The sequence below is a fragment of the Podarcis tiliguerta genome (assembly GCF_965153285.1).
Source record: "Podarcis tiliguerta genome assembly, chromosome: 9".
In the NCBI taxonomy this organism is placed as follows: Eukaryota; Metazoa; Chordata; class Lepidosauria; order Squamata; family Lacertidae; genus Podarcis; species Podarcis tiliguerta.
Window position 1 is genome coordinate 46,451,182 of NC_139542.1, and position 11,215 is coordinate 46,462,396.

The following is an 11,215-nucleotide window of genomic DNA, read 5'->3' on the forward strand; positions in this document are numbered from 1 at the left end:
GAATAAAATGTTGGCCAAGCTTGAAGAAATTTCCCTCTGTAGCTATTCTCCAGATTTTATGAAATTTTCTGAAGCCAATCAGTAACAATGTTAGAGCAGAACAAGCAGTGAGATGCTGTCTCAAAGCCCTGCTCTGGAACAGGAAGTATGCATTTCTGCACTTAAACTAGAACTTTAAGAGTGTAAGAAATAAAAACTTGTGCTTGCTTGTGTGGCAGTTTCAAAAACTATCAGTCCCAAAATTTGTCTAGGCAAGGAAGATGGACAAAGCATCATAAAGAACTCGAGGCCAATGGAAGCCCATGTTGGTGGTAGGATTTATAGGTCTAGAATATATGATAGTGAATGTCCAGTGCACAGACAATAATTCCATGTCTGGCTATAAATACAGATCAAGCAGCCAGAACTGTAAGAAGGTTAAAAAGAGAAGTTAAGCTAAATGAAAGAGCCAATCCTTCAATTCAAAACAGACAAGAACTTTCTATAGCTTGGTTTGGGTAATATACGAACTAGAGAAGTAAATAAACACAACAAAGATGAAAATGATTTCAATATAGAGACCGGTCACTTCTAGATAATCTATTTATTGCATATTCATCCTTATTTGTTCACAAGGTTAGACATTGTGTCACACAAACATTATCGTACACTGTCTAGTGCATTTCCCCATCGCTAAAGTCTGATTCTGGGGGCAAAGTTGGTCTGTTGTACAAGACCTCCCAACCAGCTTTAATTGTGCAACCTAAATTTGTAACCTAAATTTATTGGTTTGTGATGGAACCCTGCCTTAAGCTAGTGACTACCTGATTAAGAAAAACTGTCAGATGCATATGGTCATGTCATTAACACTACTATATTCAGTATGTTGTTTACAAAAAAATAGCTATAGCAGAACTCCTATCTTTCATGTTTGTTGAAATGTCTGAGCTTGTAGACTAAAGATACAACAGGTAATTCATGATTTTGCAATGAAAGAGGCCAGAAAAACCAAAGCTGTAAAGTGTGTGGGTACACACAGCTAACTGAACTGCTTGTTACCCCTCACCATCCGGGCCAGCCAGCTCAAAATAAATTCCAGTTTGTCAATGTCCTAAAAATGTGGAACCAGAGACTTAAAAAAAAAAAAATCATCTTATTCACGTCAAGCTATTAAAGAATATGTAGTATTTTGTCAAAACAATAGTTAAATTTTACTTTTTTTCTACTTCTGTCCTGTCCCAGCACTGAAGTTAGGAGCACCAACAGGTAGCAAAATGCATTATATCTTCTTAATAATACATGCATATGAGATACATTTAGTTATCACTGTGTTGGACTGAATGGCCCTTCTGCAAATAGAGGCTTTTGGCAGAAGGGTTTGAGATCCAACAGAAGTTCTTACTGAAAATTGCAGGGAGGCTATTTCAACCAGTTTCCCCTTTCTGCTATAGGTCCCCATGCAACCTCTCATATTATTCAACAGAGTCTCTCAAACTCCTTAAAGAACCTTTTCAGCAGGCTGTAAGGGTGAGACAAACTCAGCAAAAAAGCAGTCTCTACGCCCTCACAGAGGGGTATCCCATGAAAAGGGTTTCTGCTCTCAGAAATTCAGTATCCATATCAATAAACAGAAAATGTTTTCATTACTGAAGTCAGAAAGACCACACAGAAGGAAACTTTTACATTAGAACAAAGTATAGGTGATCTAAGGGGAATACCAAAGTTAGAGTGCAAAAAATATGTTAAATACTTAAAATGCTATTGGGAGAAATTCCTTACAGTTAGCGAGGTTGGCTGATTTTAACATTTAATTATGTATGACATTACTTTCTACCAAGCTTTGCTCAAAAGCTTGCTCAGGATTATAGATTTCACCAAAATAAAACATTTTAGATTGTTTTATTTTTAATGCTAGGAAAAATGTTTGAAAATATAAACCCAGCTTGCCCTAACAATCATGTTTTATTAAACTTGCACCATTACCTATGAATACAAGGGTAGATACACCAGCATTAGAAGAAGTCACTTTTGAGAATCCAATAAAGTGTAAAAAGCATTGATAATCTGCTTTTCATGTAGCTTATATCTGTGCACCTACCAGCTTCCAAGTTTGTATTTACCGCAGCACAAATGCTTTATTGAGCATAGTAGTAAGGCACATGTTCTCCAATATGGTAGCAAAGACTTCATAAGACTTCTGTTGTGTTCAAAAAGAGCTCTCTCAAACTTCTCTAGTTACAATTCTTTAAGATGGTTTAAGGTGCCAGAATTTAATTCACATCTAAAGGGAATCTCAGCTTGTTTCACTTGGACGGTTTTGAAATGAACACCCGTTTTGCCTCTGATTTCTGTGGATGCTACACCTAAGCAGAAAAAAAGGTCAGTACTTTTACATCCCAACAAATGCAGTTACAAAACAAAGCACTTTTTAAGTGGCATCTTTTAAGAATCCTTTATAAGGCAGGCTTTATCAATCTAAGCTATTCTAAATCTACTACTGGATCATCTCTGAACTTCACAAAGCTGGCACGATCACAGTTTATTTTTAATTAAATTGACATTGCTTATTAAACCAAGTTATTTTGCACTTCTTTTATCTCATCACGGTATGAAGATTTTGAGTAATTAATAGACACATTTATCTAAATTTCAACAACAGATTAAGACAGCCAATTAAGTATTTTAATTGGTTGAAAACTTCAGATCAGGGAAACCAATCTGGTGCCCTCTAGATGTTGTTGGACTCCAACTCTCATCAGCTCCAGCCAAAGGGTGAGAGGTAGGGATGACTGGAGCTATATTCCAGCAATATCTGGAGGGCACCATATTGTGATCACCTTCTTGGATATATATTTAATAGAGTATATTTGCAGGAAATAGATTTAGATTTAGAATAGATTTATAACATGAAGCTTAATTTAAAAGAAACCAATAGCCTTCTCTACAATGAAGTTACATTAAAGAGGGAGGGTTATACATTTGAGCAACATAGACATTTGTTTAAACATGCAACCTGGTGTTAAGTTACATTTACTCAAAAGTCCCAATGATTTATTCTCAATTAAATGTTCATAAGATTGCCTTCATGAAAACATTAATGTACATTTAAATTTGATCAATGGTAATGACATTCAAGTAGTAAGTGTGAGACTTTCAAAAGAGAAAAATAATGCTTACTTGGAACAGGAATAGATTTCTCCTTCTGAATCTTCACTGTACTCACGGAAGGAACTACCATGGAAGGACGACGAATGGCACGCTCCCCCAGCGTTTTTTTAATACCAAACCGTTCTTAAAAACAAAGCAATTTGTTGTGCAAGTACTGCGATTTACACATCACATTTTCAAGATCATTGTCTTTTCAACACGACTTAATACTGATGAAAGGTAAAACCATCCTTTATTAAGGATAAAGAACTACCACCAGAAGATTAATCTGTGTGTGCCACATCAGAATGTGTGGAATAATTTGACAGGGGAAAAGCTTCTATCCCTCAGTGTGGCAAGAAGTGTAGCTACACACTGGCAATATTTCGTATCCCACCTTTCCACTGAACAGTGCTCAAGGCAGCTAACAGAAAACAATGAAAAAAACAATCAATTGAAGCAATCTAATACAATGCAATAACTATAAAGTAATAAAAAGGAAAGAAAATTTGCAGAAAGCAACCCAAGGGATGCAAAGAAATAATCAGGTAGCCAAAATTAAATACTCCCTCAATAAAAAGATCATTACAAGGCAGAAAAAATAAATCATAGATGGATCTAGAGTTCCTTAGCCTTCCACAGAGGAAGCCCTCTCTTGATGTACCCTGAATAAAGGCAAAACTTGCAGTTCATTATTCAGAGAAGACATTCAAGAAACATTTTATCCTCCCAAGCTACTCACCTGGAACTTGCTCCCTCTCAAGCTGCCGTCGCTGCATATGCATATTGATAATGGCATTTACTTTTTGTCTGTTTTTTTGAATATTGGGCTCCACCATTATTTCTGTTAGCTTAATGTTGCTCTTAATAGCCCTTGAAGCAGTTGATCTCGCAACCATTGGTAATTTATCCTGATAATTACTGTCTGTAAAGTCAATCTCTTCATCCTGAATATGTTTTATCCTAATGGGAGAAATTATAATTATTTAGATATTTGTGTTTGGAATGAAAAAAAAGTTTTGTGACCTCTGTGACAGTTTGAGGCCCTGTGCTGTTACAATGTTGCAAGCCTATGTAACAGTAGTTTTTGGTGACAAATTCTGATGCAAGAGAAAGAGACTATCACTTTAAGGTTTTGTTAGACAGGCCTGGATCATGTGCATTCAGTCTGATAGGTTTGTGGAATTTCAGGCTCTGATTGACAGGAGGTACCAGTTCAGTGGGGAGTTAACTGTCAGTGAGAGAGACAATTGGGATTTTGGACAGTTGTTGGATTGGGAGAGATAAAGGGGTTTTTGAGGAAAGATGGGACGTGGGTGGCGCTGTGGGTTAAACCACAGAGCCTAGGACTTGCTGATCAGAAGGTCGGCGATTCGAATCCCCGCAACGGGGTGAGCTTCCGTTGCTCGGTCCCTGCTCCTGCCAACCTAGCAGTTTGAAAGCACCTCAAAGTGCAAGTAGATAAATAGGTACCGCTGCGGCGGGAAGGTAAACGGCGTTTCCGTGCGCTGCTCTGGTTCGCCAGAAGCGGCTTAGTCATGCTGGCCACATGACCCGGAAGTTGTACGCCGGCTCCCTCGGCCAATAAAGCAAGATGAGCGCTGCAACCCTAGAGTCGGCCACGACTGGCCCTAATGGTCAGGGGTTTCTTTACCTTTACCTATGAAGAATAAGACCAGAGAATAGCAGAGGGGAAAATTGAAGCCTTTATATTAAAACCCAGTCTGTGTTATTAATACTTCTTTGGTGGAGATCAGGGAAAGGAAATGGTGCCTGAGTTCATCTAAGAAGCCACCCTGTGTAATGTCTTATAAAGATATACTACAGTATATTATACATATGGATTAATGAGATCACCTCCCTCCATTAAGGAGCTCTTGAGGAGAAAAGAAAAAAAGGCAAATGTTCAAGAGGCCTGTAAAAGGCATTTATGTTACAAAATGATCACAATGATATACCAATTTATGTTTATGACATGGGTTATTTTTTCATCATAAGTTATCTAATGATATCAAAATAATCTATATTCCATTGATCATTGCTGGTATTCCGTTATCTTATACGGAATCTGTTTATAGCTTTATTTTATTTATAAGCAGGTACCAGAGCTTTCATATATTTTTAGCCTTACTTCTAAAACACAGCATGTGCACTTTGAGGAATAAGGTATTTTAAATGCATTTTATTATTACAATTATATTATGCATCAAACCACCAACTAGAATTGCATTATATGTAGTTGTAAATGCTATTGAGGGCAATTGCCACTTTTAATTTCCCCCTTTAGTAAGGAGGAATAAAGATTTTGGGGGGGAATTTATGTTCCACTAATTCTGAAAAAAGTCTAAGGCTAGCACTATTTAATAGTTGTTTGATAGAAATAATAAGTTTGTTGATACCAAACCAGGTAGTACAGGTATCATCAATCTTTAGGCATCAACTTGCAACATTCAAATATAATGTTGTTACAAATATAACTCACCGCCTGTTTGTCAGCATTGTATAAATGTCTTGTAGAAATATTTCTGCAGCTCCTGGTTTACAATGAATTGTTCCATCAATTAGCTCTCGGATGGGATGCAGATTTCTTTTTGCAAAGAACTTTAATAAAGGAGGAAGAATTTGTTTCAGATACATTAATTCATTTGAAATCTGCTCTTCTTGAAGGACATGAAAACTGTTTTTTATTCTTATCAGAAATACAATGTAGACTCCAAAATTTTAGCCTCACAGTTTGTATAACATAGTCATGGCAGGTATAAATATGCAAAGTTTCACTGGGGCCATAGCAAATAAAGAAACATACATCAAAAGTATTTTCTATTTTAAAACCAGCACAAGTAGTTGTGCATTTGAAATACCATTATCATTACATCTTAATATACACACATGTACATAAGCATCATGCATACCAAAATAATTACAGATTAGGTTGCAATCCTATATCAGTTTACCTGGGAGTAAACCCCACTGAACTGAATGAGACTTGCATCTTAGACATGTATAGCACTGGACTATAAAAATGGGTGAGACAGTAAAGAAGTTCCCATCCTTTTCTCTTTAACATATATTTGAAATTCACTACTACATTAAATACCTTTCCAAGCTGTGACCAGTTGCTGAGTTTCACAGGTAGGGACGTGCCATTTTCAAAGGAACGCATTTGAATGTCTTCTGGGTAATACCAAGAGAATATCTCAGCAATGAGATAGCCATTTGAAAAATCCCTGCTCAAAATGTATAAATAAATACAAGTTCACTATTAGTTACATGCCTTAATTAAGAAATGGCATTCCCTGGATGGGAAGCATCTGTTTCATTACCAAATCAATTTTGGAGCTTTCAACCATTACAGTACTTTCTTGTGGAAAGAAAAAATCCCTACCCACTCCCCTTCTCATATCCATAAGTCAACAAAACAGCTGTAAGTTCCTCTGCCAGCTGTACAGGTTACATAAATAAAGAAGAAGGGAGAGGGAAGTCTTCCTGGAAACCAGAGAGAGGTTCTGCTGTAAGGAGTAAACAGCATTAAACAGAAATCAAGAGAATATATTCCTAAACTATCAATAGGTGAAGATACTGAATAAACATGTATTTCTGCAACATAGGATTTTTTTTAAAAACAACAACAAACTTCTGTTGCTTGTGGCCAATGGAATTCCCAATAATAACCAAAAGAATCATATGTGACTTCACAACACTGAAATGCAGGCACAAGAATATATAATATTACATCAGTGCATACACATTGTTCGCTTGTTAGTATACTAGGGGCTCTACTCACCAATCCTTCCCTCCTTCCGCACATTAACCCCTAGAGCTTCCCTTTTCAACCCCACATATCTACTAAGCTAGCTTTTCACCTTCGCAACCCCATGTCTGAAGTCACCACTATTTGGTCTGTAGGCCCACTTTGTGCCTGTTTTCACTGTCACTTTTATGCCCATGCTCTCTCTTTTTCTACAACCCCTCTTGCTCAGAAAACATCGCCCTCTCACCTTAGCAACCGCTTTTGTACCCCCATTTTCACTGTCACCTTTTTCCTACTCTTATCTTTAAGATGAATTTAATCTTAAGAGCAAGCCTGTCAATTAGCTCACTCAGAAAAGGCTGAGTTCAGCTGATGGATGGGCATTTATTAATAAAGCACCTTCCAAATTACTGCACTGAATCTGGAACTTATTGAAGACAACACATGGTATCAGGAATGAAATACATTGTGGGAAGGTACTATGGAATATTTGAAGGCTCTTCATCCTTCATCGTTCTTACGTGAGACAGAAGACGAACGGAAAAGTGGAAAGTTTAGAACAGACACTCCCCCTTTCAGTTTGTCTTCTTGCTGTATTAAAACAATAGCAGAAGTTTGTATAAAGAAGAGGTGTTGGGACACTGAGGTGTTTTTTAAAAGAGTTTTAACAAGGAGAAATAGCAGATGGGTACAACACAGAAGTTAACACCCAAACTTGACAGAGCCCTTCCCAAGTCCTTGCTGTACTCAAACCTTATTTTAACTGCCATGCTCCTTTCACCCAGTGTAACCCCTGCTAACACTATTCCAGAGCTTTTTAGACATGCATCATTTTGCTACACAGTAATTCAGTTTTACTAGCAAATAGGCAGTTAAACTAACCCCTTTCCAGCGTTGGAAGGAATGCAAGGAATGCAGGGAACGTATGTGTGTGACACATCGACACACTGCAGCCGACACACTTGTGTCGTGACAACAGTTAGGAAAGCTCTGCTCAACTCATATCTATCATTGTTTAAAATTGTCTCTTTCCCTGTTTTCTTCCACCTCTGCTTTATTTAAGCCTCTGTGTTGTTTAAGGCCAGTTTTCCCGTGTCACCCCACCCTTGCTTTACTCAAACTTCTGTAAGTTTAAAACTGCCACTCTCCCCCTTTCACATCTCCCTTCTCACTGTAACCAAACTACTCCCTCTTCCATTCCTCAGCTGCCTCATGAGAGCTCTCAAATATTCCACAGTACAGTACTTTACTCAGACCTCTTATCATTGTTTAAAACTGCCAGTTCCCCCCTCCCCTCCGCCTTTCAGTGTTTCTCCCTTCTCACTGTCATGCCATGCTCACTACTCTTGTGCAACCTGACTTCACTTTTGCTTGCTGCCTTTATGCAAATCCAGGATTGTGATTATGTGGACCATAATTCTGGACTAAACTTCGCAAGCCCACAGGTTTAATTTTTAAGGAAACCTATTCTCAATGGATAAAGGGGAGGCTGGTGCTATCTTATCAGGCGTTGCCAGCAGTGATGACAACAGAACACAGGTGCTTCCCCCCCCCTCCCTAAAAGGGTCTCTCTCTCTAGCTCACCGGTTCGCCCAGCCTTCGGTCTGAAAACATTTGATATACACATAGCAAAAACCCCTCCTTCCCCAACGACGGCCTTTGCCACCCGACCCCTCCCCTCCCCCAGAGCCTCCGTGTTTTCTAGCAAGCGCCCTCACGGCCGGCCTGGCCTTAAGGGGGATTCGTGTGAACAAAGGGCTTCGGTTCAAGCTCCCTCAGAGCTCCGTGGGAGATTTGCAGTCGCTTCTCGCAGGAGGGGAGGTGCCCACACGGGCAAGACAGATGCAGCCGAGGGGACCAAAAGCAAACCAGGCCCCTTCTTCCCGCTGACCCCGAGGCGCGTCTTCAGCCTCCGAGGCGCCCAGGTACGGCGGGAAGTGTCATGGCAGCCAACGTGTGGGAAGGGGGGCGGCCTCACCTACGGAAATGCGTAGGCGAGAAGCTGAGGTCGAGGCTCTGCAGCCAGCGCAGCACCGTCCGAGGCAGTCCGGCGCGCCTCGGGCTGGTGGAGTAGGACATGAGGAGAGGCAGCTTCCCTTCGCGAGCGCCTTCGAGCACCATAACGGCAGTTGCCACGGCAACCGCCGCCGCCGCGCTGTCCGGTTGTTTTTAAAAAGGAGCACAGCCGCTGCGCATGCGTCGGAACGCCTGGGCGCAGGGCTGCTTGTTGCTAGGAAACGCGCGTTCTGCGTCACATGGGGGGGTTGTTGTTTTGAAGTCAACCAAATACACACAAAAACAAAACCACAGCACACAAACAACACACACATACAACCCACCGTTGGTGGTGAAAGACTTGGGATTCTGCTTTTAGAGAAGCTGTTGTTACTCCAGTTCCTATAAGCTCAGTAGCCAACATGGCCTGTGGAATCAGAGATGGAGGGACCTTACATATGCCAGCAAGTTTTAAAAAAATATATAATAATTTTGTATGCAGCCCTTCATCTGAATAGGGTGGTTCACAACATAAACATACAAAATGCAAACACTAACATTGCACCACTGAGGGCTAGTCTGTAATTTTAATATATGTGTTTATGTAAATACAAATCTCCTTTGACTGGCGTTTGTGCTGATTTGGGGGGAGGGGGGACAGGCCTCCACAAATAACAGGAAAAAACAAACAAGCACCACCAACTAATAAACGTTTAAATTATGAGTGATAACCTATTCAGGATTTCCTGATAGACGTTGTTGCCTTGGTCCCAGGAAAGGGAAATATTCTGTGCCAGATTTGCTGGTATATGATCCCAAAATTTCCATGAAACTTAGTTCCAAATGTGTTAAACTCATGGATTGCTGACTATGAACACACCACAAACCTAAGGATGCTTCTTTATTTGCTTTGGCATTTGGTTGGTTGAAAATCTCGGTAACTTCCTAGTCGGAAGTGCATACTTTTAAGATTGTATTGTGTGTCCTTGCACATGGTGTTTTTGACACTTGACAACAGCTTACATGCAAATCCTCGTAAGTATAACATTTATTACTTTCATAATAATAAAACCTCTAAAGAATATGCTAGCATCTGTCCCCAGTGGATGCTATTTGTCAAGAATTTATGTCAATTTTACTACCATTGAGTTCCCCTCCCTCCTGATTTCTGCCTTACTGCCCCTTGTGTCTGAGATAACTCCTGGTATGGTACAGTACCAATTTACTATCTTCCCCTCAAAATATCTCCTCAAAACCAGCTTCTTCAACTGTGAATAAATGAATGTGGGGATCCCCCTTAATTCTGGCTGACGGAGGCTTTGTATCTTTGCCTGAGCATGTGAAAATGAGCTGTAGCAGCCAATTAGAGAAGGTATCTCTAGTAAAATGTACTCAATAGCAGTTTCTAAAATGTCATGTTAGTATTAAAAGCAAAATTTATTTATTTATTTATTTATTTATATTAATAGGAAGGGGGGAAACAGATTTCCATGGTCTGTGTCATCTGACTGACATTTAGGAAGGCATTCAGAGTTTGTTTTGGCTTTTCCCCAAGTCTTTGCTGCAGAGAAAGAGTCCTCTTATCTTGCAAAGCCTGAATATTGAACTGTGGTGTTTGTATTGTTTCCAAATTACCTCACCAGCTTAATATATCTGACGGCAAGATTATTTTGTAGAGTTTTGTTTTTTTACACTGGATGATAAACAACAGAGGGAGTTTATCACCCTTACTCATTAAGAGTAGCATAAAAATGACAGTACCTGCAGAAGGGTTTGGATTTGATATCCTGCTTTATCACTACCCTAGGGAGTCTCAAAGCGGCTAACATTCTCCTTTCGCTTCCTCCCCCACAACAAACACTCTGTGAGGTGAGTGAGGCTGAGAGACTTCAGAGAAGTGTGACTAGCCCAAGGTCAACCAGCAGCTGCATGTGGAGGAGCAGGGAATTGAACCCGGTTCACCAGATTACGAGTCCACTGCTCTTAACTACTACACCACACTGGCTCTCAATGCACACCCATTTTTAAATGGCAAATATACAAGCAAAAAATCTATGAGTTCTACTTTCATCCCACACTCACGTTCTGATTGCTTAGCAACAGATTTGGCTTTAAAAATAAGTGTCTAGTCTCATGTTTGCAAAATAATACTTTTTTTTTTTAGTTAAATAATGAATGCCATCATTAGGTATAAGTCCTTCACTGCCCCTCAACAACACCCTATGTGTCTGTGAGAGAGGGAGAGTTTACACAAAATGAGTTTTAAATACCAGTCAATGTGATGAAACTTGTGCTGGAGTAGAAAGATTTGTATATTAAATAGTTCATGGTACAGTGCCTCAT

At 39.6% G+C, this 11,215-nt stretch overlaps 1 protein-coding gene and 1 long non-coding RNA gene across 4 annotated transcripts in view; one reads left to right on the forward strand and one right to left on the reverse strand.

The window, feature by feature from the left end:
- Window positions 1-564: 564 nt before the first annotated feature.
- Window positions 565-9,081, reverse strand: SPATA4 (spermatogenesis associated 4). Of its 2 annotated transcripts, none has more exons than XM_083457570.1 (6): window positions 8,856-9,081; window positions 6,224-6,353; window positions 5,609-5,727; window positions 3,869-4,089; window positions 3,157-3,270; window positions 565-2,342 (listed from the first exon to the last, which is right to left on the reverse strand). In XM_083457570.1, the coding sequence occupies exons 1-6, from the start codon at window positions 8,996-8,998 to the stop codon at window positions 2,215-2,217; spliced, it is 855 nt and encodes a 284-aa protein (XP_083313696.1). In that variant the 5' UTR covers window positions 8,999-9,081; the 3' UTR covers window positions 565-2,214. The 2 variants fall into 2 exon arrangements, with proteins under 2 accessions (XP_083313696.1, XP_083313697.1); XM_083457571.1 differs by having other exon boundaries at window positions 6,224-6,300; window positions 8,860-9,053.
- Window positions 9,082-10,155: 1,074 nt separating this feature from the next.
- Window positions 10,156-11,215, forward strand: part of LOC310685405 — a 29,031-nt gene continuing 27,971 nt past the window's right edge. For both annotated transcript variants that reach the window (XR_014515198.1, XR_014515199.1), the window contains exons 1-2: window positions 10,156-10,244; window positions 10,342-10,485. This is a non-coding gene — a long non-coding RNA (uncharacterized lncRNA). The remainder of the gene's footprint in view (window positions 10,245-10,341; window positions 10,486-11,215) is intronic.